Source organism: Berghia stephanieae, chromosome 6 (genome assembly GCF_034508935.2).
Source record: "Berghia stephanieae isolate SIO BIC M18660-M18661 chromosome 6, UCSD_Bste_1.3, whole genome shotgun sequence".
Classification (NCBI taxonomy): Eukaryota; Metazoa; Mollusca; class Gastropoda; order Nudibranchia; family Aeolidiidae; genus Berghia; species Berghia stephanieae.
The window spans coordinates 13,088,831-13,116,815 of record NC_088365.1 but is presented as its reverse complement, the minus strand read 5'-3'; the positions used below and the strand labels follow the sequence as shown (position 1 = coordinate 13,116,815).

General features: G+C 36.2%; 1 protein-coding gene across 2 annotated transcripts in view; it reads right to left on the bottom strand.

The window, feature by feature from the left end:
• Positions 1 to 1,793: 1,793 nt before the first annotated feature.
• The window catches only part of LOC144974499 (uncharacterized protein C3orf18-like), a 41,801-nt gene continuing 15,609 nt past the window's right edge, over positions 1,794 to 27,985 (bottom strand). Inside the window, exons 5-7 of one of the 2 annotated variants that reach the window (XM_078917411.1) lie at positions 16,828 to 16,902; positions 11,886 to 11,919; positions 1,794 to 2,199 (exon numbers count right to left, since the gene is read on the bottom strand). In XM_078917411.1, coding sequence (XP_078773537.1) covers positions 2,138 to 2,199; positions 11,886 to 11,919; positions 16,828 to 16,902 — 171 coding nt within the window. In that variant the 3' untranslated portion in view covers positions 1,794 to 2,137. Of the gene's footprint in view, positions 2,200 to 11,885; positions 11,920 to 16,827; positions 16,903 to 27,268; positions 27,453 to 27,985 lie in introns of those variants that run through there. The other variant, XM_078917412.1, reaches the window with a different exon arrangement.

Sequence of the window (27,985 nt, the reverse complement as noted above, 5' to 3'; positions counted from 1 at the left end):
TAAGCGAGAGTTTATCTTAAGCGGACTGCAGTGTGTATGCTCTGCTCTACCTGATTATGAGGTGGTAAGCTTAAGAATGAATTCTTACTTTTTATAAAATGTATGTATTGATGAATTTAAAAAAAAAGTTGTCTTATGGATCATATTATGGTATATTGCCTATTCACTCTGCATATAATATGCAGTGATGATAATGGCAATTTGTCAAACGAAGTGACTAATCGTACAACGACTACGAATACCTCGGGAAAACTACCGCTTTTCCCAATTTTTCCCAGCACTCTTATGTGCTTAAAGTTCAAACCAGCGCTCCATTCCCTATCTGTACTTCCAGCACTCTTATGTGTTTAAAGTTGCAAACCACGCTCCATTCCCTATCTGTACTTCCAACACTCTGATGTGTTTAAAGTTGCAAACCACGCTCAATTCCCTATCTGTACTTCCACCAACACTCTTATGTGTTTAAAGTTGCAAACCACCGCTCCATTCCCTATCTGTACTTCCACCAACACTCTTATGTGTTTAAAGTTGCAAACCACGCTCCATTCCCTATCTGTACCTCCACCAACACTCTTATGTGTTTAAAGTTGCAAACCACGCTCCATTCCCTATCTGTACCTCCACCAACACTCTTATGTGTTTAAAGTTGCAAACCACACTCCATTCCCTATCTGTACTTCCACCAACACTCTTATGTGTTTAAAGTTGCAAACCACCGCTCCATTCCCTATCTGTACTTCCACCAACACTCTTATGTGTTTAAAGTTGCAAACCACCGCTCCATTCCCTATCTGTACTTCCACCAACACTCTTATGTGTTTAAAGTTGCAAACCACCGCTCCATTCCCTATCTGTACTTCCACCAACACTCTTATGTGTTTAAAGTTGCAAACCACCGCTCCATTCCCTATCTGTACTTCCACCAACACTCTTATGTGTTTAAAGTTGCAAACCACGCTCCATTCCCTATCTGTACTTCCACCAACACTCTTATGTGTTTAAAGTTGCAAACCACCGCTCCATTCCCTATCTGTACTTCCACCAACACTCTTATGTGTTTAAAGTTGCAAACCACGCTCCATTCCCTATCTGTACTTCCACCAACACTCTTATGTGTTTAAAGTTGCAAACCACGCTCCATTCCCTATCTGTACCTCCACCAACACTCTTATGTGTTTAAAGTTGCAAACCACGCTCCATTCCCTATCTGTACCTCCACCAACACTCTTATGTGTTTAAAGTTGCAAACCACCGCTCCTTTCCCTATCTGTACTTCCAGCACTCTTATGTGTTTAAAGTTGTATTTGTGAGCTTTCAAGGACCAGCCTCCGCTTTTCGCGGTCTTTCTTTGTGAAATGTGAAGCTTTCTTTCGCACAAAAAACAAAAAACAAAAAAAAAAAAAACAAAAAACAAAAAACAAAAAAAAAAAAAAAAAAAAAAAAAAAAAAAAAAAACAAAAAGAAAAAAAATCAGAGATGCCAATTGTTACTTTGGCTCACAGGAGTTTCAGACACCACTCGTAGGAATTTCAACATTGAAATGACCCAATAGTGCCGCAAGCAGGCACCGTAAAACCCTTAAAAAAAAACGAAAACAAAAATTGGCAGTCCATGTTTTCGGAAGGCTCCGTAATAATAATAATAATAATAATAATAATAATAATAATAATAATAATAATAATAATAATAATAATAATAATAATAATAATAATAATAACAATAATAATAATAATAATAATAATAATAATAATAATAATAATAATAATAAAAAGGAACAAGATGCAAACTTGATTTTTATGTTTTATTTTGAATGACAATGACAAAATCAGCCACTAAATCACACATAAAGTAACGACAGCATCAACGGTGGTTCTTAGGAAATAGTCTTCAACAGTCGTAAAGTCACTTCCTTCCTAATGACGTATGGTAACTTAGTAACACTGGCTCTAAACTATCGGAACAATGGCGGACGCCGTATGAAATATTTCTCCGGCGAGCTTAAACGCGTATCCAGAGGGAAAAAAACCCATCAATTTGATCATGTTTTGACTTTTACACATTCTGATCACAAGGCATATGAAAAGGGAATGAAAATTTCTAGCCAGCATGAAGAATAAAAAGTAATGATTTTCTTTGTTTAGAACCAAGATGGCCGCCGTTGCCGGGCGCGTGACATCAGACTACTGAATCCAATTGGAACTAGGGAAAAAAGAAGAAAAGAAAAAATGATAAGTAGTTAGTAGTAATCCTTGCGATTAGTCTCGAGACATTTAGCATTTAAAAGTAAACGAATTGCTTTCTAATTTCTAATGTTCCAATACATTTTTGGATAGGATGGGTCCTCAGGATCTTTATTCCAAAAGTTTACCCAAATCGAAGGGTACTATCATTCCTATCATCCAATTTTTATGGTCAAAAGGTCAAATATGCAAATTATGCCCCCCCCCCCCCAAATATAAAAAATAATAAAATTCCATTATTTTTCATAAATGTGGTTTAAACAGTGTCTGATCTGTTTTACCGTGCTAAAACTTGAAATGAATTTTAAAAAACCCCAAAAAACTTTTGGAGTTACAGCACATTTTGATAAAAAATTTGACAAATGTAAAGAAAGATTTAAGTACTTTTCAATGATTCAATTTTATTTTATTCCAAATAAAGTTGACACAAGACGGCGTTATGATAAAGTCTTATTCTTTTTGTTTTGACAATGGTAATGATAAGATGTGCGGCTATGTGGTCTAGTGGTATGACACTCGCTTTCGGATCTGAAGGTCCTGGAATCGAGCCTCATGCTCAGCGCATAGTTGAGTCCTTGGAAAAGGCTCTTTACTCACATTCTCTCACCGTACTCAGGTGTAAAATGAGTACCTGGCCGTTAACAGCGTTGTCTTTGTCCGAAAAATTGTAATATCGCCTAACAGGCGTTATGTCCCGTCCTACATGTTAAATGTTTCTGTTGACCAGGGACCCCTTGTAAAGCGCTTTGAGCACGTTTAGTGGAAATTGCGCTATATAAAAGCTCAATTTAAATTTTAAATTTAAAGAAAATGCTCCAGAAAAAGTGTACCAAAATTTGATCAAAAGCAAATTGTATTTTCATCCATTTTAAGGTCAAAAGGTCAAATTTGTAAATTATGTCAAAATTATTGTAATTCAACTTATTGTACAAATGCACTTGTTATAGTTATAGGGTATACTTTACTGTGAAGAAAGTTTCAATAAATTAAATCGATGGTTTTAGAGTTATGGCATTTTTAAAGTCAACATTGTAAAAAATTATTCGGTGTTCAAAATATATAGTAGTAGTAATAATAATAATAATAATAATAATAATAATAATAATAATCTTTATTGTCCAAATTAAAGGCAATTCATGTGAGGTAAACAATGCTCAGTTTGGTTCATGGTATGAACATCAACACATTTACAAATACAGACACAGCCATACACTAACATACACGCTTGTACATTGTTTCTACACATGTATACAAAAGAAATGAGCGTACATACAAACACATATACATACATACATACATACATGCAGACATACATACAAACCAGCATATCATCGTATATGCATGCCTTCATACCATACATACATACATACATACATACATACATACATACATACATACATACATACATATATACAGGCACACAGACAGACAGATAGAACGATACGATATATTTGCTGGGACAGCAGATAACCATATTATAAATATAGTGTCTTATATTAAGAAGAATATGGCAATGATTGTGATGATGATGATGATGATGATGATGATGATGATGATAACGACGGCGGCAATGTCGATGATGATGATTCACGACACTGCTTCTCGTTATTTTCATTGGTTGTCTCATTTTTCCACAAAAGATTTGTTAATTAATTTTATGGCGGTTGGAATGAAGGTTGTCTTATGTCGATTTGTCCTACATTTTGCTTCTAGATACCGTCTTCCGGAGCGCAGAAGTTGGAATTTTTCGCTCAGCGGATGCCTCTTTTCGTTGATAATGTTAAAAGATTTCTTCTCAACTGCATTAATAAAAGTTGTGTCAAGGCTTCTAAGGTCGGTGTTAATTATTTTTTGAAGCCTCTCTGAGGGTTCTATGTAGTTTGGATTTTTCTTTTGTTCCACAGCTTCCATACCACATTGTGATGCCAAACGAAACGATACTCAATATTGTAGACTTGTAGATTTGTATCATGATCTTTCTGTTCACATTGAAAGGCCTTAATTTTCTGAGTATATACAAGCGCTGGTTACATTTTTTGATGACATTTTTGGTGTGCGATTCAAATCTTAGACTGTTATCTATAATTACACCAAGGTATTTAAACGTTTCAACAGTTTCAACCGCCTGATTGTTAATTTTTGTTATTTGTCTTGCTCTTTTTCCTATTTTTCTGTGATCAAACAGTTGTTCCTTTGTTTTTGTTACATTGAGCTCTAGACAGTTATCGGCACACCATTTGCTGAATTTACTAACTTGCTCAGTGTATTTAAATTCGGAGACGGAATTATTGAGCAGGCCGAGTATTGCGGTGTCATCAGCATACTTGATGAGTTGGCAGTTATCAAAGCTAGCCACACAATCGTTTGTATAGAGGATGTAAAGTAGAGGTGAGCTTACACACCCTTGTGGGCATCCGTTTGAAAGAGTTTTTACTGATGATATATTTGAGCCTACTCTGACATGTTGGGGGCGATCGATGAGAAAGTTGTTATACCAGTTGATGAGGTAATGGGGAAGGTTTAGAGCATGCAGTTTACTGATTAATATGTTGGTTTTCATGGCATTAAAGGCAGACGAAAAATCGACGTATAGGATTCGGCAGTAGTTGGCGGGTGAAACATCCAAGTGATTTGATATTGAAATTGAATGCATCACTGTGAGGAGTGCGTCTTCCACACTAAGATTTTGTTGGTAGGCAAACTGATATGGATCAAGTATGTGTTGGTCATATATAAATTGCAACAGCTCTCTTTTCAGAATTTTTTCCAGACATTTCATAATAATGATGTTAACGCAACAGGTCTATAATCATTCAGCTGAGTTGGTGGATTCTTTTTGGGTACTGGAATTATAGTCGATGTTTTCCATATAATTGGGATTTTCTGTTCATCTATTGAACGTTGGAAAATAGGCAAGAAAGGGACAGCTAGTTGGTTGTTACAGTTTGAAATGAGTTCCCCACTAAGTCCATCTGGACCTGGTGCTTTTTTCTTTTTACATAACTTAAGAACATTGATGACCTCCTCTTCTTCGATTTCTGGCGGAGGAGACGTATTTTTTGTTATGATATTAATTTTTGAAAGTACGTTGTCAATGGTGTCGAATCGACAGTAAAACTTATTTAATTCCTCGATATTCATATGTGTGTCATTGTTAAAATCGGTCTTTTTGTTGTTAACGCCACCCATTTCTTTAATCATCCTCCACGCCTGCGATGCATATGAATTTTTAAGGTTTGTTTCCATTTTATCTTTATATTTACGTTTTTCTTCATAAATTACCCTCTTTAATTGTTTTTCTGCCTCGTGCTGCTTGTTTTTGTCCCCACTCATATGAGCGATTTTCTTCATATTTATAAATAATTTAACTCGTTTGTTGACCCAAGGTTTGTTGTTGTTAAATATTTTAATCCTTTTAGTGCGGCTATGTGGTCAAGTGGTAATACACCCACTTTCGGATTGGAAGGTCCTGGGTTCGAGCCTCGCTCGGTTCATAGTTGAGTCCTTGGAGAAGGCTCTTTACTCACATTTCTCTCCCGTTAACAGCGTGGTCTCTGTCCGAAAAAATTGTACTATCGCCTAACAGGCGTTATGTCCCCTCCTACATGTTAAATGTTGCTGTTGGCCAGGGACCCCTTGTAAAGCGCTTTGAGCTTGTTTAGTGGATATTGCGCTATATAAAAAAAAAGCTCAAAGCTCAAAAGCTAGAGACCTTATTTAGGACATCTAATAAAAATGGATTTGAACATTGTGCGGATAATTTGAATATTTGACCTTTTCACCTTAAAAATAGATGATCAATAAATTAATTTTGGTAAACTATTTGTATGATCTTTCTAAGACTTCTACTCATACAAAAAAATCATTAAAACATAATTTAAAAGTTATTACAGTATCAATTAGTGACGAAATACATATTATCGAATTTCAAAAACGCTTATGTAAATCTAGAAATTACTGTCAAAGTTGTAAAAATCCTCCTTTCCATCTGTTAATACATTGACAAAAGGTGGCAGTGACTCTAAAATTATTCCTTGCTCTATTTGCAATTCGATCACAATATAGTAGAGACTACATTTAGGACATTTGTTATAAAAAAAATGGATTTGATAATTTTTGATTGGAAATTTGCATATTTGACCTTTAGACCTTAACAATCGATCGTAGTATAAATTAGTTTTGGTAAACTTTTGTTGTAATGTTTGTTTGTTTTTGTTTTTAAGGGTTTTACGGCGCTTGAAACACATTAAGGTCATATCAACACCAGTGAAAAGGAAGAAAATGGGATAGTAAAAAGTTCTAGAATTACAATTAAAGCACCCAAGAAAATGTAAGACAAAGGGGAATTGGTTCAAATAGGAAACAGATGTAGATTCCAAGAGCACACCGTCAAAGTACTTAGTTTGAGATCACCTAAAAGTCTCATCCAGACACAAGCACAGGTCCCAACTAAGAGGAATACAGTCAAATGTTTACCAATCATATAATATAATACGTAAACTAAACATAATAAAATGCATAACAGAGAGATGATTTACAAGGAAAAAATATCATCTCCCAAAACTATAGCTATACATTCGACTGTTTCCCTCCCAGCCAAGGAACTCCGACAAGGATCAGGACAAAACTAAGTGATCTCATTCCAAGACAATGACAGGAAACAATTGGAAAACGGGTATGGGGGATAGAAGACACAGCATGTACCACCCTGCCCACTATGGGAGGTCAGGATCCCCACCCAGGTTGTAATGTTTCTAAGTCTTTTACCTGTACAAAAGACAAGTATAAATATAAAATATTTTTAAAAACTATTACACAAGGCCCAGAAATTGCAATATCTAAGGATGTTGCTTTCGAAACACTCAAAGAAATGACCAAAAGACGCCCAATCACGTTAGGGGTTATTAATGCTAGTGTCAGTGGAAGAGGTGGTGGTTGTTGTAGAGATGGTGCTCTAATGATGGTGGTGGTGGTGGTAGAAGTGATGTAGTGGTGGTTGTAGCAGTGGTGATGCCAGGGTAGTGGTGGTAAAAGATGTTTATGGTGCTGGTGTACCAAATGAAGTAATGGTGATTGTAGGTACATCTACCAGTCCAGTAGATCAGTTGTGAGTAAGTTTTGAGATAAACTATTGGAGAGTGGGCTATAATTCAATGGATGACATTTTGCAAAAGTGACAAGATATTTTCTATATATATGCTATATAAGGATCAGCGTCTCTTTTCTTCTTTTGCAACACTCAAATGTCAAATGGTGGTAACTTCACACATATATGTAATACGCATAGACAAGTTAAATACTTCTAATTCTAAAATGGTTCTAGTGACTTCATTTTGAACCAAGCAGTGTTCCTAAAGCTGTCCACTTACCAATAAAAACAAAAACAAAACAACAACAACAAAAACAAAACTCATACAAACATGCCCAAAACAATTTTTAAAAAAGATTATTAAAATTTTAAAATCAAAACAGACTAATTTTAGTTTTAGTTATTGTAAAGGGAAATAATCAAGTTTTTAAATGAAAACTTCGTTGTCAAAGATGTTAGTTCATTGCCCTAATTTTCATTTTAAATTTTCTATTTAACAAATTCTATTTTGTAAAAGATTAAATGTGGCCTGAAGCCATTTGAAGTATAAAATAATCTTAAATGCATAATTCTATGCAAATCCTCATAAAGGTATGAGAAAAATATTACATTCTACAACTGACTGAAATGATAACTATAGTATAAAATATGATGCATCATTCAGAAGCACCGTCAACAGTTGATGTATGACATGTATTTATCTTTGCATCAAATGTATCATTTTCAACATCATTCATGCTTGAGACAAAAAAAAAAAAAAAAAAAATCCAAAAAACAAACTAGAATATTATCCCCCAAAAATAGTACTAAATCCTTTGGAACCGTATCCACGTCTTTGGGTCCAAAAATCATACTAAAATACGCAACATCATACCGGTCAGCAACCTTCTCAGAATGAAAAGTGTATTCTAAGGCTCTAAAACTAAAAGAGTATTTTTTTATAAAGAAAAAAAAAAAAGAGAAAAAAAAGTATGCTGTTTGCACGTAAGGAAAAAAAAATCCGAAACTCCTTACAAACTTACAACCTGGTAATGACACATCGTTGGCTGGGTCATATGGCCAGAATGGAAAAAGGGTCACTTCCCAAGACAGCCTTGTACTGGACAGCAGATGGGAAGAGAAAGCGGGGAAGACCCAAAGAAACCTGGCGAAGGACCATCGAGAAAGAATTAAAGGAAGCAGGCCTGTCCTGAAATACAGCCACAGCAAAAGCAGCCAATCACAAAAAATGGAGATGTCTGGTGGATGCCCTATGTGCCTCAAGGCCCGAAGAGGATTAAGTTTTTAAGGAGGAGAAAAGACAACAAATGGTCTAATAATTCTATGTCAGAAAATCATTAACCAACAATCCTGGCCAAAAGATTGGACACAGTCACTAATTCTACTGCTACCTAAAAACAGCAATTTAAGAAAATGCAATAACCAGAACAATAAGGCTCATAAGTCACCCCAGCAAAATAATTCTAAACATATTACTTAACAGGATGAGAAACAAAACAGAAGAAATATTAGCACAGGAACAGCTTGCTTTAGACTTAACAGAAGTACAATTCAACAAGTGTTCAATAGTCGTCTGTGGACAGAAAAATACTTACAACAAGAATTATTCCACAATTTTATCGATTTCAGAAAAGCATTCGATAAAGTATGTCATCGCGGCCTTTGGAATACACAGAGACTTTGATCTTGATGAAGGCATCATAAAAACAATTTAATCACTTTATGAAAATGCACCAAGAGCCGTACTACTTAACAATAAGATAGGCGATCCATTCAGAACTACAGTTGGTGTCGGACAGGGCTGCAATCTTTCACCTACCCTTTTCAACCTATATTTGGAAAGAATAATGCAGGAAACTCTCGAAAACCGTCAGAGCACAGTGTCAATAAGGAGTAGAGTTCTCTGCAACCTTCGATTTGCAGACGACATTGACTTGATTACAACAAATGAACATGAATTACAATCACTGACAGATCGTCTATCAGAAACAGCTTGTACATACAGGATGGAGATCAATTCTGAAAAGTCGCAAATTCTAGCGAACAGCCGAGACAACCCTCAGACGAGAATCAATGTCAACGATGAAAACCTAAAGCAAGCCACCTCATTCAAATACTTGGGAGTGCTGCTCACTGAATATGGGACAGCAGAGATGAAAACTAGAATTGGAACGGCAACAGCAGCAATGACAAGACTTAACAACATATGGAAAAAGCAACATATATTTTGGAGTTAAAACTGTACAGATCGCTGGTACTATTCATCCAGCTCTATGGCTGTGACAACAACAAAAACAATAAAGACATAAATTGATACATGACTAAATTCCAGATAGACGACAGAGATATTTTTTAGGTCCTCTCTGTAGAAAAATCGTGGAAAGTTCAAGATTTTTCTACAGAGGACCTAAAAAATATCTCTGTCGTCTATCTGAAATTTAGTCATGTCTTTATTGTTTTTCGTTGCTCGCTGAAGAAGGGTTTTGAGCCTGAAACGTTTTGTGTTGGTATTTTTTTTTTTTTGAAGCTGTTATATTCATTTTTGTTTACTACTTTTTACAGTCCACAGCTTCTAGCAGCCTAGTATCACTTTGACTTGAGGTTTAATATTGCCGATTTCATTCAATCACTGCTTCTTTCAGCATCTCTCAGCCGTTTTGTCACGATTAGCAAGTTGTTTAGGTTGTTTGGGATAGTTGACTTCGAAGTAAGCTGTGCATATGGAATGATTAATCTGGGTCAAGAGTTGATGAAATTTAATGTCGCATCAGGATTTCTTTACACAATGTCAATTACCATTTCCCTAATCTTTTCAATGACTTTAGAAGCCTGTTTGCCTCGGCTAATCACTTCATTCCCGTCCTGTTGTTCTACAAGAACATAATCTTTGCCGCGATTGAAGCATCTCTGTAACCTTATCTTGTCTTCATCACTATTTTTTAAAACAACTTTGTCGAGGCATTGTTGATGTTTTGATGAGATAGATAATGAATGATCAGATTGAATATTTTCCATGATTCCTATAGCAATGTTAATGTTCATTTAATGACAGTAACGCCCTTTTGAAAACAAAATTGCTTCGCTCATAACATTGCTTCCATATTCTGTTTTGCTTTCAATCCATACTCCATGCTTTCAAAGTGCCAATATTTTATTTGGCCATGCCTATTTGGCTTTGTTTGTTTGTTTGTTTTTAAGGGTTTTACGGCGCTTGCAACACATTTAGGTTATATCAGCGCCAGTAAAAAGGAAGAAAATGGGATAGTATAAAGTTCTAGAATTACAATTAAAGCACCCAAGAAAAAGTAAGACATAGGCGAACTGGGAACAAATAGGGATCAGCTATAGATTCCAAGAGCATACCACCAATGCACCTAGTTTGAGATCACCTATAAGTCTCATCCAGACACAAGCACAAAATCCAACAAAGAGGAATACACTCAAATGCCTACATTATACATTAAAAATAACAAAAATACATTACAGAGAGATGATTTACAAGGAAAAAAAATATCATCTCCAAAACAATAACTATGCATTTGACTGTTTCCCTCCCATCTATGACTCCGGCCAGGGCCAGGACAAAACCAAGTAATCTCATTCCAAAACAAAGACAGAAAGCATGTTGGAAAACAGATATAAGGGGATAGATGACACAGTATGTAGCCCCCTGCCCACCATGGGAGGTCAGGACCCCCACCCAGGCCTATTTTGCTTTGCCTCTTGCCGAATTTGGACAGGACAATATCAAAAACCATTAAATTTTTTCTTTCCAATATAAGGGGATTGCGAGCCTTTGAAAAAATCTTCACAAAATCAATACTTCTTGCCGAATTTGGACTGGACAATATAAAAAACCATTAAATCTTTTCTTTCCAATATAAGGGGATTGCGAGCCTTTGAGAAAATCTTCACAAAATCAATACTTCTTGCCGAATTTGGACTGGACAATATAAAAAACCATTAAATTTTTTCTTTCCAATATAAGGGGATTGCGAGCCTTTGTGAAAATCTTCACAAAATCAATACTTCTTGCCGAATTTGGACTGGACAATATAAAAAACCATTAAATTTTTTCTTTCCAATATAAGGGGATTGCGAGCCTTTATCAAAATCTTCACAAAATCAATACTTCCTGCCGAATTTGGACTGGACAATATAAAAAACCATTAAATTTTTTCTTTCCAATATAAGGGGATTGCGAGCCTTTATCAAAATCTTCACAAAATCAATACTTCTTGCCGAATTTGGACTGGACAATATAAAAAAACCATTAAATTTTTTCTTTCCAATATAAGGGGATTGAGAGCCTTTGAAAAAATCTTCACAAAATCAATACTTCTTGCCGAATTTGGACTGGACAATATAAAAAACCATTAAATTTTTTCTTTCCAATATAAGGGGATTGCGAGCCTTTGTGAAAATCTTCACAAAATCAATACTTCTTGCCGAATTTGGACTGAACAATATCAAAAACATTAAATTTTTTCTTTCCAATATAAGGGGATTGCGAGCCTTTGAGAAAATCTTCACTAAATCAATACTAAGACACTTACCGCATTGTCCTCCTACACACTGGCCATGACAAATCTGAAAAAGAAAAAAATTAAAATGTTTAAATAAGGCACTTTTTAAATTGATCTTCTGTACGGCAGTGAGGACGACCTCAAAACCACTGTGGGCTTCATTCACCAGACCGGACTGACCATGTGACGTGACGGGAACGAAGAAGAAGAAGAAGAAGAAATTGATCTTCTTTTTCTTCTTCATCTCCTCCCCCTCCTCTTCCTCATAAATATTATTATTCTAACTGTTATGCTAACTACGTGCTCAGATCCTCAGGTCGGGACTTGGAGATAAATTATTAATAATAAATTATGTTTTGATGAACATATATGTGACTATATAAAAGTTGAGCACTATTACTATTATTTCATGGTTTTTGCTTTTATAATTTATGGATTGGGTCTTACAAAATATTAAAAAATTATTCGCATGTTACCAGCACTAAGGGAGCAACAAGATATGAAGTGAGTAGAAAAGTGCCAGAAGACAATAGAGAATAAAAATTTTTTTCGCGGCGGTGGTGGGGTTTGAACCTGCGACCTTATTGGTACGACAACTCCGCCTGGCAGGTGAGAGCGTGGCTCTACCGTGTGAGCTATCCACGAACACAAAATATTCGTTTCAAACCCAAAGTCATTTCTAGATCCCTCTCTCACCCACTTCTTGAGATCGCCGATTCGTTCACCACCATCGCGAAGTAATTTTGACCAGCAGTTAAGCTTAATAGCCAATATTCTCATCACAAACATATAACATAGAAACGATTGAGACATTGAGTATGCTCCGGTGTATGGGGTGAATTTTTAATTCAGAAAAGTGAGTGGAGCAGGCACTTATGTTGGTAACAACAAGATATGAAGTGAGTAGAAAAGTGCCAGAAGACAATAGAGAATAAAAATTTTTTTCGCGGCGGTGGTGGGGTTTGAACCTGCGACCTTATTGGTACGACAACTCCGCCTGGCAGGTGAGAGCGTGGCTCTACCGTGTGAGCTATCCACGAACACAAAATATTCGTTTCAAACCCAAAGTCATTTCTAGATCCCTCTCTCACCCACTTCTTGAGATCGCCGATTCGTTCACCACCATCGCGAAGTAATTTTGACCAGCAGTTAAGCTTAATAGCCAATATTCTCATCACAAACATATAACATAGAAACGATTGAGACATTGAGTATGCTCCGGTGTATGGGGTGAATTTTTAATTCAGAAAAGTGAGTGGAGCAGGCACTTATGTTGGTAACAACAAGATATGAAGTGAGTAGAAAAGTGCCAGGAGACAATAGAGAATAAAAATTTTTTTTTTCGCGGCGGTGGTGGGGTTTGAACCTGCGACCTTATTGGTACGACAACTCCGCCTGGCAGGTGAGAGCGTGGCTCTACCGTGTGGGCTATCCACGAACACAAAATATTCGTTTCAAACCCAAAGTCATTTCTAGATCCCTCTCTCACCCACTTCTTGAGATCGCCGATTCGTTCACCACCATCGCGAAGTAATTTTGACCAGCAGTTAAGCTTAATAGCCAATATTCTCATCACAAACATATAACATAGAAACGATTGAGACATTGAGTATGCTCCGGTGTATGGGGTGAATTTTTAATTCAGAAAAGTGAGTGGAGCAGGCACTTATGTTGGTAACAACAAGATATGAAGTGAGTGACTACTCACTTCATATCTTGTTGTTACCAACATAAGTGCCTGCTCCACTCACTTTTCTGAATTAAAAATTCACCCCATACACCGGAGCATACTCAATGTCTCAATCGTTTCTATGTTATATGTTTGTGATGAGAATATTGGCTATTAAGCTTAACTGCTGTCAAATTACTTCGCGATTGAAGAATGGCGTCAAGAAGTGGTGAGAGAGATCTAGAAATGACTTTGGGTTTGAAACGAATATTTTGTGTTCGTGGATAGCTCACACGGTAGAGCCACGCTCTCACCTGCCAGGCGGAGTTGTCGTACCAATAAGGTCGCAGGTTCAAACCCCACCACCGCCGCGAAAAAAATTTTTATTCTCTATTGTCTTCTGGCACTTTTCTACTCACTTCATATCTTGTTGTTACCAACATAAGTGCCTGCTCCACTCACTTTTCTGAATTAAAAATTCACCCATACACCGGAGCATACTCAATGTCTCAATCGTTTCTATGTTATATGTTTGTGATGAGAATATTGGCTATTAAGCTTAACTGCTGGTCAAAATTACTTCGCGATGGTGGTGAACGAATCGGCGATCTCAAGAAGTGGGTGAGAGAGGGATCTAGAAATGACTTTGGGTTTGAAACGAATATTTTGTGTTCGTGGATAGCTCACACGGTAGAGCCACGCTCTCACCTGCCAGGCGGAGTTGTCGTACCAATAAGGTCGCAGGTTCAAACCCCACCACCGCCGCGAAAAAAATTTTTATTCTCTATTGTCTTCTGGCACTTTTCTACTCACTTCATATCTTGTTGTTACCAACATAAGTGCCTGCTCCACTCACTTTTCTGAAAGCACTAAGGGAGATAAGTTTAAGAAATTTGTCGAAAGATGAAATTCGTCTATAAGTAAGGGGAAATAACCTAATTCAAAAAATTGTGGCAATTTGAAATAATCTAAAGTTTGTGACCAAAAATTCTAATTGAATGAATACATTTTAAGAAGGCCATTGATAAAGAACTTACCAACATAACATTTAATTTCGACAAATAATTTAATGCGATACTGGATATTAATGCGTATATATAATGATTTGTATATATCAATTATTTGAATTAAAAAAAAAAAAATTGAGCTTTTATATAGCGCAATATCCACTAAATGTGCTCAAAGTGGTCCCTGGTCAACAACAACATTTAACATCTAGGACGGGACATGACGCCTGTTAGGCGATATTACAATTTTTCGGACAAAGACAACGCTGTTAACGGGCAGGTACTCATTTTACACCTGAGTACGGTGAGAGAATGTGAGTAAAGAGCCTTTTCCAAGGGCTCAACTATACGCTGAGCACGAGGCTCGAACCCAGGACCTTCCGATCCGAAAGCGAGTGTCATACCGCTAGACCACATAGCCGCACGAATATATATATATAGTTGGACATGTGAAATGAATGTAAATATAGATAATTATATTACGAATATTGACTAAGATACTTATTTGTGTAACGGATATAAGATTATGTATAAAGTTGGACGAGTCAATTTAATAATGTTAAGAAAGATAATTATACTATGAAAAGTGATTATGGCCCTTATTTGTGTATTAGGTAGTAAATACACAATTTCATCAAATTAACAATGAATGTTGTTTATATAACTTTGATAAATTGTAACTATGCATGATAATATCACAGAGCATTTAAAAGTTTTAATAACCTATGAGCTCTTAAACGATACAATATAATTTTCATTATTATTATTATTGTTATTACTGTTATTATTATAACATGATTGCTATTACTGTCATTATTATAACATTATTGCTATTACTGTTATTAATATAATCATTTTTGCTATTACTTTTACTATCTATAATCATTATTGTTAATACTGTTGTTATTATAATCATTATTGCTTTTACTATTACTATCTATAATCATTATTGCTATTACAGTACTGTTATTATTATTATTATTATAATTAATATTATTGCTATTACCGTTATTACTGTTATTATTACCTATTTTTATTATTATCATTCCACGATAGTTTTAAAGACAATTTTCACATCGAATTGAGGTTAAAGTTCCTCATCCAGAGCTGCCAGCCCCAGACGGGCAAAAAGAGTAAGATTTGGGCAAAAAGAGTAAGATCTTAAAACGTAAGCGATTAAGTCATAGAATATCAGATTTATCCAGACTGCTCGCCGACACTCCGACAATTGACGTCACTTGCAATCAGATTACTTTAGCAATAAAAAAATAAGTGATCCGGGAGATCGCAACAACCGTGATTGTCGAAGAACCGACAATTGTCGGCACACATGCACGTCAAAATTTGAAAGCCTTATCACGACCGCACCGACACAATAAACACGTACAATATACGAAAAAGTCGTACAAGCGTACAATGGCCGAAAAAACGTAAGAATACGTATTTTTCGCGTGAGGTTGGTAGCTCTGCTCATCCATATCAGGTCAACCTAGACTGGAGACTTTTTTTTCTTTTTTTTACACGACCAACTTAACATGTGACTCAAAGTCTTATAAAATTTCAATTTTAGTAAAAGACATTTATCATTTAATGACGCATTTAATCCTCAGTGGATTTGATGATGAAAAGAAATGCCCTTTGCCTTTACATAAAATTTCAAAATGAAAACACTAAAACACAAAAGTGAGTTATTTTTAAAAACATGTCCTTGACTTTAAATAGAAATAAAAAACTTAAATTCCCTTTTAATCATCTTCAAGGAGAAATTTGTCTTCAGGATCTATTCCAAGGGGGGATTATAATGATCCAGAGGCCAGCCTCAGTGCAGCATCGCAAGGTGAGCTAGGGCGAGGTCAGTTGCTTGAGGCTACATATCACAGTGTCAGTGAGCAGTTAAACTCAATACCTTTCGGATATGAAGCTAGGTCCACGCTACTCATTTTTCAGACGCTCAAAACCCCCCCCCCCCTCCCCCCCCCAAATTTTTTTTTGGAGCTTTTATAAAACACAATATCCACTAAAACATGCTAAAAGCACTTTACAAAGCCACTTTGAGGAAGAAATGGAATGATAACAAAGAATAATCCGGAAAGAAATTGGGGCATTCAAATGAGTTTAAGGAAATCGTGTGTTCGAGGAAACCGTGATGGAGTGTATTCCTTTTTGTAAATGAATATGAACGTATTCTTAAAACTATCACTGTTATGACCTAGTTTTAAATCTGGCATTATAAGAGTCCTTAAGGAGAGAAAAGGCGAGGACACGATTTAGATTAAATTAGGATTCTGTAACTTACGTTGCCCGCATCATCACCGCAAGAAGGATCAAGATCACCTTGAACTCCAGGGTGAATCAATGCCAAGGTTGCACACTGTTTTATGGATGGAAATAAAGAGAGTAAAGTAAGTTGTAGGGCTGCCAACCTCAACACAATAAAAAACGTAATACTGCTTGTCAAAAAGAGTACGATTTGAAGAAAAATTGTACAATTTGAAAATGTAACTCTTCAATCATCTCATAGTTTGCCTATGAGAAACATTGGATATAAATAAATTCTGATATAAATTTTGGAACTTCAGGAAAAATAAAAATAAAATTTTGAAGAAATGCAAAAAAAAAAAAGCCCCTTAAATATATCAAACAATAATTAATTGTTTAAAAATATATCTTATAGAAGGCATACAGAATATGAGAAACAGAAATAAAACTTTTCATTAGAATGTTAAGATTTGATTGTCATGAAAATAAAATAACGTACAATCTAACAGAAAATCTTACAAAGTTGAAAAAAAGCATACAAATATTAAAATGCTTTTTTTTTGGGCGTACAGTTGGCAGCCCTGAAGTTGATATTGATACAGTCACAGTGGTTACCTGATAAAACCAACATTGTCAGACCAGCAAGCTTAGCTGACTTTAAGCAAGTTTGACATTATCCTGTATCAATGGGAACACACTTGGATAAAGATCAGATAATATATATAGGACCAACAGCAACAAGAGGTGTTGGCTTCAAGCAGAAGTTGATTTTAGGCAGATTCCACAGTAGAAGGTAGCTTAAGTTGATGCAGACTTATTTGCAAGCATGGGTGAAAGTTAATGGGGATCAATTTGCCTGAAAGACAGACCGGTGAAGCCGGTAACAAGAAGTAGAAGCTTAAAATGAGATCTGAGACCATTTGAAATATAAAATAAGCTTATATGCATAATTCAATGCAAATCTTCAAAAGTGGTGTGAAAGGTTTTAGTGAAAACCAGCGTTTAATAACCAACTGAAAAGATAAATATAGTACAAAATGTGACTTATCAGCTGATGTGTAAACATATCAAATGTATGAAAAAAAGGTGACACATGTGTTCAATTGTCAACTTTGAAATAATATTAAATAGTCGGTATTTCCGAGTTATGAACTTGTTTGTCTAGGCTGACGTCATAAAAATACGAGTGTCACCAAAATGTATGCAACTGAGCACAGGTGTCAAAATTTGACACAAGACATGATGGTGATTTTTTCATCCTTCTACCGTGAAGCCACCTGAGTGCTTTTCATAGAAAAAGGTTTGACACTGCAAAAAACAGCGGAACATTTTTTTAAAAAATCCAAAAATCCCGGTAATCCGCAGAAGATTATCATCACCAGATGCGCAATCAACTAATGCCCACCAGCCATTGTCCTTAGAGATGTCAACTTGAAATTTGGCTAACATTAACATACATTTCAGACACAACTCCTGGGAATTTCAATGCCAAAAACCTATCCTTAGAGGACTATAGGATATGTAAACACAATGTCAAATACCATCCCTAATCCCCCTTTTTTCAAATCTAGTAAAGCTCCAAAACCAATTTCATGATGAGTTAAACAATTTTAAAATTAATTGTAACGGTGGTAGCAACCATGATGATACGGTGGTGGCTAGTGTAGTGGTTAATGATGATGATGTTGGTGGTAGAAGTGTGTAGTGCTGTTGAAGAGGTAATGGTTGCAGTAATGGGAGTAGTGATAATCATGATATATTGGTGGTAAGGATATTCATAAGTTGAAGGGGGTAGTAGTCGTGGCTCCATTGTGCTAAGGATGATGTGGTGGTGGTTGTTGTGTTAAGGATGATAGTGATGGTGATGGTTTTGTGACTGTTGTTGTAATAGTGATGGGGTGGTGGTGGTTGAAGCAGCGGTGGTAGGGATGGTGATGTGGTGATTGTTGGAGTAGTGGTAGTAGGGCTATGGTAATGTGGTGGTTGCTGTGGTAGGGATGGTGATGTGGTGGTTTCTGTAGTGGTGGCGGGAGGGATGGTGATGTGGTTGTTGCTGTAGTCTCATCTCATGTAGTTCCATATCTGAAGCAGACGTCGGAGGTCATCTTCCGCCAAGCTGATCTATCTCTTGCCAATTCTATTAAAGCAGCGCCACCTTTCTCAGCTTCATCTGTCCAAGTTCTTATCCCTTTCAATACGTTATTCTTTGTCTTCCTCTTATTCTTTTTCATTCATCTTTCCAGTCAAGGCGAGTATTTCCAAACCAGGGTGGCGGATAATGTGTCCTAAAAATTCCATTTGGCGTTTGATGATTTTTGTTATCAGTGATCTTTTTCTGTTTGCTGTAGTAGTAGTGGTGATATGGTTGTCGTTGTAGTAGTGGTGGTAGGGATGATGATGTGGTAGGGATGATGATGTGGTGTTGTGTAGTAGCAGTGGTGGTAGGATGGTGGCGTGGTGGTGTGTAGTAGTGGTGTTAGGGATGGTGATGGGCTTGTATTTCTAAATCCTTTCAGTAGTTTAAAAAAACCCAACAAAAGCTATGAAAAATTGTGAAAAGACGGCGATTTTCAATGCTAGCATCCAAAATTGGCCCTAAATAACGAACTAACATCTCTCTTCACACCTCGTACTAACGGAGACGGACGTTGGCTAACGGTTCAACTTAGTTCAAGAGAAAATGGATAAATTTCTGGCCATCAACTCACTTAATCCTAGAGATTTTTGATATTTTTCAAAATTCGAAAAAATGTATTAAAATGAGTATGTACATAGATAGTTTCATTCAACTTCAACTATCATTACCATGTAAAAACTAAAATAATTAGTTTTGATACCAAGACTATAATTTGTCTCAGAAAAATGTAATAAATAGGCATGGGATAAAAGTAACCCCAGTAAACTACGGATATAGTCGGTGTTGTTTTAATTGTTTGATTTTTGTATAACTAACAGCAAATTTTTGACAAATTTTGCTATTTTGATGGCAAATTTTACCATTTTTTATGGCAAATTTTGGCGTTTGAAATGGCAAAAAACCGCGGGGACAGCACATCACTGTAATTACAACCATCACCACCACATCATCATCACCATCACTACCAACGTCACCACCATCACCACATCACTACCACATCATCATCATCATCATCATCACCACCACCACCGCATCATTGTTTTGGTGATGAAATTGGAGGATTCCAGGATGGAATCCATTGCATTCAAGTCAAAACTCATTGGAGGCAATTCATCTTTAGGGATAAACCGAATGTGACTTCTTCTTCGTATTGAAAATTCTGTAACATTGATAGAAGGAAAAAAACTAATTCAACACTTCAATCTGATCAATTGTTCGTTTTTCAACACTGTATTTTCTGTTCAAAATGGCAGCAGCCTCTTATGATTCACACTACTATGTTATGACGATCGACCCAATCAGCAAAGTCCGGTCCGCATTCGTGCATGGGACAGGCTTGTAGATCTAAATCCTTTCAGTAGTTTAAAAAAATCCAACAAAAGCTATGCAAAATTGTGAAAAGACGGCGATTTTCAATGCTAGCATCCAAAAGTGGCACTAAATAACGAACTAACATCTCTCTTCACACTTCGCACTAACGGAGACGGACATTGGCTAACGGTCTAGGTCTAGCCTCCCACCTCTATGGCCTAGCTTAAGCTATTGGAGATCTCAAGCTTTGTTTTTCGCCTTTTTTACTTTTTACTGAAGAGCCATCGCGTCCTTCATCCCATTTCCTTTCATCTTACCCCCTCTCTCTTCACACCTCGCACTAACGGAGATGGACGTTGGCTAACTGTTCAACTTAGTTCAAGAGAAAATGGATAAATTTCTGGCCATTAACTCACTCAATCCTAGAGATTTTTTATATTTTTCAAAATTCGAAAAAATGTATTAAAATGAGTATGTACATAGATAGTTTCATTCAACTATCATTACCATGTAAAAACTAAAATCATTAGTTTTGATACTATGCCTTTAATTTGTCTCAGAAAAATGTAAAAAATAGGCATGGGATAAAAGTAACCCCAGTAAACTACGGATATAGTCGGTGTTAGGGTTGAGTGAGTTAAAATTTATTAATGCGATTGTTCACTTTGATCTCCCAAATTTTAAGAAGCTAAATAGTTAATAAAATATTTTGATTACTTCCTTCTTTTTTTGTACTTACTTACTATGGCTATTATTATTATTATTATATTATTTCAAACCATTCAAAATGTAAATAAATTTATGTTGACATGTGATGACATCAATATTCTACAAAATGCCCTATTTGTGTCAATTTTTTACCATACATGTTGTTTTAATTGTTTGATTTTTGTAAAACTAATGGCAAATTTTGGTATTTTGATGGCAAATTTTACCATTTTTTATGGCAAATTTTGGCGTTTGAAATGGCAATAAACTGCGGGGACAGCACATCACTGTAATTATCACTATCATCACCATCAGTACTACAACCATCACCACCACATCATCATCATCATCACTACCAACGTCACCACCATCACCACATCCCTACCACACCATTATCATCATCACTACCAACGTCACCACCATCACCACATCACTACCACACCATCATCATCATCACCACTACCACCACCACCACCACTGCATCATTGTTTTGGTGATGAAATTGGGGGATTCTTGGATGGAATCCATTGCATTCAAGTCAAAACTCCTTGGAGGCAATTAATCTTTAGGAATAAACTGAATTTGACTTCTTTTTCGTATTGAAAATTCTGTAACATTGATAGAAGAATAGAATAGAATAGAAAGTATCGACGTTCCTTGATTAGGCCATTGGCCTGTCGCCGAGTCTTTCCAGTCACAACTGATCTTAAGAATTTCCCTACCTGATCTTGTGATCAGGGACTAGCCTACACTACACTTTCTCTACTGATCTTTTGATCATAGCTATTTTGGGTGGGAGGCACTTCTACACTATGCATATAACTTTCCATCACAGCATCTAATCTATTCTTGAAAGCATTGACGCATCAACGACATTTGCTGGCAATGCGTTCCAACGTTCAATAACTCTCTGTGTAAAAAAGTTCTGTCGAAGGGTGGTTTTAACTCTGGGTTTCAGAAGTTTATATGAGTGGCCCCTGGTGACTGATTTTTTGTCTACTGTGAACAGCCTGTCCTGAGTCGCGTACAACCAATGTGTGAACTTATAGGTCTCAATCATATCACCTCTCAAACGATAGAAGGAAAAAAACTTATTCAACACTTTAATCGGTTCAATTGTTCGTTTTTCAACACTGTATTTTCTGTTCAAAATGGCGTATTGTTGAATGGCTTGAAGTTGAATGAGAGTGTGTTAGTTTGAGATGGAAAGAAGAGGAGGGATGATTGAAACATTTTGTGTGACTTAGAATTGAGATTTTGAAACTTGACAAGATCGTGTTTTGTTTTGTTTTTGTTACTCAATCCAATCCATGAAAATTTCCCCATCCCTACCTCTCCTTGATCATTCATTCACATCTTGAAATCTAGCAGCTTATCTGTCAGATTACTTTAATGAGAATAGTTCCACCCCTGTTTATGGTATTATTTACAGTTAGTAAATATATTTTATAAAGTTCCAGGAATCACTCTCTCGCTCTCTCATACACACACACACACACACACACACACATACACTCTCGTTGTTGCTCGACTCATATCTCAATGCTCCTGCGAATAATAGAAGTTACCATCAATAAACTACCTCTACTACTACATCATCATTACTACTACTACTACCACAGACCACAGCAACCTCCATATCGAAATCAAAACTATAACAACCACCACCACCACCTTTACATCATCATACCCCTCCTCGTCATCATCGCTACCACTGAAACTACAACCACAACCATCACATCATCATCATTACTACCACTCCCATAGCTACCACTACAGCAACTACAGCAATCGCCATCACCATCATTATCCTTTTCGTCATCATCACTACCACTAGCCTACTTCATCAACACCACCACTACAGTCACAACCACCACATCAACACCACCATCACTGCACAACAACAGACACATCATCATAGTCAACGAAAATCAAAATAATAATAATATTATAGACGTCTAGAATTTAAACAAAATTATATCAATAATAATAATTTAAAATAAATAAATAAATGAATAAAATGGGCCATTCCACGTCATGTGGACCAAGGGTGGGAACCAATGCCCTTTTGATTTTCCTCAAACTTGGCTCAATTAAAGATACTTATGAGACATGAAGAAAACCAAATTTTCAATTCAGAAACACTGGCAGAAAACTAATCTGAGCGGGGTTTAAGTTTAATTACTTAGTAACTTACTATTATTGTTTCTTATTAGGTTCCCAATCAGTGAAGAAACGGTCAACCAGTTTGTTAACAACATGAGGCAATCGAGATATTTTAGTTTTAGTTCTTCTAGATACTAGACGTCTAGTAGATGAAATTATGTATAAGTATAAGCATTAATAATATGGTAATGGTAAAATATTAAATGGTAGTTAGTAGTTAGGCCAACTTTCGGTTTGAAGAAAATTTAACTCCAATTCCAGCGTTCGCATTTTACTTTTTCATAATTTTATTTTCTACTTCGGCCAATTCTATGACTTCGGCAAAATTAAATAACAATGTGAAATTGAATGTAAGCTTCCAATTAATTTACGAAAACAGATAAAAATGGACGTTTCGGGGGAGGCCTTCCAAAAGCTCCTCCATCCCCAGTATTCTTGTTCTAGTAGGGGGTTTGGGAGGGGGAAAACTCGTTTTTAAATAATGTTCTAGTAGTAGGGGGTTTGGGAGGGGGGAGACTTAAAAAAATGCCCCTCTCCCAAACCCCCTACAAGAACATTATAAAAAACAAGAATACAAGGGATGTTGGAGCTTTCGGAAGGCCTCCCCGTTTCGGGTTTCCCCTTTATCAACAAAACAGGATGAATGAAACACTACAGACGAATGAGATGTGGTAGTGATTAAGATGAAGAAACAAAAACATTTTCACGTCGGACATGGGACATTGATGCTTCCGTGTTTGATGACCCAAATTATGATGGTTCAGTTGTTAAGAATACAAAAGCAAAACAAAACAACTTGGGAGTAAAGTAATCAATCCAACTCCTGTAAGCATCGTGAACTTAGTAAAGGTCACTATGCCTGTAGGTGATTACAGAAGAGTTTTAAAAAATTGTATGCGTGTCATAAGAAAATTAAATGTGATCAAACAATGCATATCAACCATTATACCTAGATATAATAAATATAGAAATATATTATAAATAAATTGACAAAATCCTAAACGCGACCAAGATTTAAAATGTTCGTTGGTGACGAATTGCTAAAAATAGTTGAAGCGAAAGCGAGGTTTACGACATGCGCAGTAAAGGCAAGGTCAAATAAGCATACGTTGACAGAAGGGTAAAAATAAACGAAATCATTGAAAACTATAGCAATTTTACACAAATAAAAACAAATTGCAACATAGAAAATGTCAAGCCAAACAAAACGACACCAAACATGCCCTATGTTTGCATTGAATGGTATATAAACCTTATTATAACTCGTATCATCGCTGGGAGTTGTGGCGTGCTCCTGTAATCCAGCTACCTGGAGGCTTGAGTCGGGGGACGGTTTGAGGACGGGGGTCCTGTTTTCAGTCGCACCATGTCGATCGGGTGTCCGCACTAAGCCTGGCATCAATATGGTGGTCTTGGGGGAGCTCGAGACCTCCAGGTTGTCTAAGGAGGGACGAACCGGCCCAGGGGGGAAACCCAGCAGGCAAAAGTCCCCGTGTCACGCAGTAGTGGGATCGCACCCGTGAATGGTCGGCTGTTGATAGCCCGTCTAATATAGTCGGACACGGTTCTTATTTCTTTTATTATATTATTATTTTTTTTTCATTAGTTAAATTTTTTTGAAAATAGAAGCTAGACTAGATCTATGTTTTATTTTATTTTTTTTTCCCCCGTGAAAATCTAATTCCTCGTTCGAGTGCAGTCTAAGCTCGCCTTACTACTACGTATTTTTGAATTAGATAATACCAAAGGCATGCTTTATGAAAACTGATTGATAATGTTTGTGTTATTTTGTATTAAAAAATGTTTTTTAAAAATAAAGTTCTTTTCTTGCTGTTCTGGTTCTGGGGGGGGGGGGGGGGGTGTCTCTTATTGATTTGGAATAATTTCAAAATACAAAGGCCTTAACCATACGGCTCAAGACAGCCAGTACTATAGTTTAACGACAACAAAAATTTAATGAGCTTATATATAGCGCAATATCCACTAAATGTACTCAAAGCGCTTTACAATGGGCCCCTGGCCAACAGCAACATTTAACATTTAGGACGGGACATGACGCCTGTTAGGCGATGTTACATTTTTTTTTTCGGACAGAGACAACGCTGTTAACGACCAGGTACTCATTTTACACCTGAATACTATGAAAGAATGTGAGTAAAGAGCCTTTTCCAAGGACTCAACTATGCGCCGAGCGCGAGGCTCGAACCCAGGACCTTCCGATCCGAAAGCGAGTGTCATACCACAAGACATTTTATATCAGGATTCTACTGTGTTGATAAACTGTGTTGATAAACTAAACTAACCCACAATAATGTCCACAAATCTCATAAGCAGGTTTAAATAAAATGTTTGGGCGTTGGTTGTTTTGATTTATCTCATCTGTATTTGAACAGGGCAAATACACCCAAATTTCATTATATTTTTTTTAAATATATATATATATATATATATATATATATATATATATATATATATATATATATATATATATATATATATATATATATATAGCAATGACTATCCCGCACAAATCTTTGGGCCTCTTTTTCGCTCACGAAGTGCCCGAATTCGCGTCAAAATATGGGACGAAGCCGTTTCGTATATGCTATTTTAAAAAATTAATTACGACGCTGTTTATCGATGAATATGACTGAAAGTTGGCACACAGTTAGAAAAAAGGTCATTTTAGATTATGTCAAGCGACAAAACTCGTGCGATTACCAGAAGACCGTTAAAAATAGATTTTTACTCTTTGGAGTAAAATATTTCTAAAACTACCGGGCGTGGAGGTTTTGTCGCTGACAAGGTAATACATGAACATTTCTTCTTTTTGGTTGTAAAATTTCATATGAATATGACGATACTTTTCTCGTATATTACAAAACACCATCCTAATTTGCTCTTCAAGTTTCAATCTTTTAATCTATTTATTACGCAAGATACAACCAAAGGTCGAAAAAAAATGACGAAAAAGCGTCCCATATTTTCGCGTTTTTTTCCTCTTTGCGGGTCATCCAAATAAATGACACCTTTGAAACTGCATAACTTGTTTATTTATGAATGGATTTTCAAAATTCAAAAACATTTTTACTCAGTGGAGATAGGGCTTTGATTTTAGTCAAAAAAATTTTCTCAAAAAGAGAAAAAAACATTTTTCAATAAAAAACTTCTCACCGATGCCACTTAAGTTGTTTGTTTTTGTTTTTAAGGGTTTTACGGCGCTTGCAACACATTAAGGTTATATCAGCGCCAGTAAAAAGGAAAATACCCCGTGCCTATTTATTATGTTTTTCTGAAACAAATTATAAGCTTACTACCAAAGCCAACGTTTTATTGTTTTTGCATGTTAATGGCAGTTGAATAAAACTATGTACATGCTCATTTTTTAATACATTTTTTTTCCAATTTTGAAAAAAAAACAGCAAACGTCTCTAGGATAGAGTAACTTAACTTTGCGCTGCTCACAACGGACTCGATCTTATGACTCAAAGTCAAAGGTCCCATTGTCGTGGGTTGATTTCAAATCTATCGTTAAAGACATTTGATCAATTTGATTAATGTTCTATATTTTGTGTTGTATGTTATTTTACAAAATAACTGGAAATAGCTAGTGAATAACGAGAGAGAGGGAGAGAGAGAGAGAGAGAGAGAGAGAGAGAGAGAGAGAGAGAGAGAGAGAGAGAGGTGAGAGAGAGGGGGGAGAGAGAGGAGAGAGAGAGAGAGAGAGAGAGAGAGAGAGAGAGAGAGAGAGAGAGAGAGAGAGAGAGAGAGAGATGTTTGTTTTTTAAGGGTTTTACGGCGCTTGCAACACATTTACAAGGAAAAAAAATACCATCTCCCCAGACAATATCAATAACTATATATATTAGACTGTTTACCTCCTAGTCAAGAACTCCGACCAGGGTCATGACAAAACCGAGTAATCTTATTCCAAGACAAAGACAGAACGCGAGTTGAAAAACAGATACAGGGGGATAGAAGACACAACAAGTACCTCCGTGCCCAATATCCCACCCAGAGAGAAAGAAAGAAAGAAAGAGAGAGAGAGAGAGAGAGAGAGAGAGAGAGAGAGAGAGAGAGAGAGAGAGAGAGAGAGAGAGAGAGAGAGAGAGAGAGAGAGAGAGAGAGAGAGAGAGAGAGAGAAAATAGTGTCATATTAAGAGTAAGAGTGAAACCCCAAATCATCTCGAGTGTTTTTCTTCTTTATTTGTTTGATCTTGGAAACATTGAATACATAAATAATAAATATGAGCCACGGTGGAATCGTCGCCCGTTTGCCTGAACACCTTGGTCAAGAGATGCAGTGACTCTAGAGCTGGCCCTACACTGCGAAGCGGCATCTGGAAGATGGATGAGTATTCAACACAATGATGATTAGCTCCTGTTCAAATTACTTATGAAAACAAGCATAAAAGATAAACATACAAAATAAAAGGGAAGAAAAGGAAAAGATGAAAGAACACAAAGATGAATCTTTTTAAAATTTATATTGAACAAAGTGAAATTGAATGTAAGCTTCAATTTAATTACAAAAAAAAAAAAAAAAACACCAAAAAAAAACAAACCCCCAGATCAAATGAAGGTTTCTGGTTTCCCCTTTATCAACAAAACAGGATGAATGAAACACCACAGATGGATGAGATGATGAAGTAGTGACTACCATATCATCTCCTCCATCTGTGGTGTTTCATTCATCCTGTTTTGTTGATAAAGGGGAAACCAGAAACGTTCATTTGATCTTCTTTTTTTTGGTAATGAAATTGAAGCTTACATTCAATTTCACATTATTATTTATTTCTTCGAGCTTCGAGCAGCAACATTTACATTATCGAACAAAGCAAAATCATCTTTAGTAATTAATACATGCGAAATA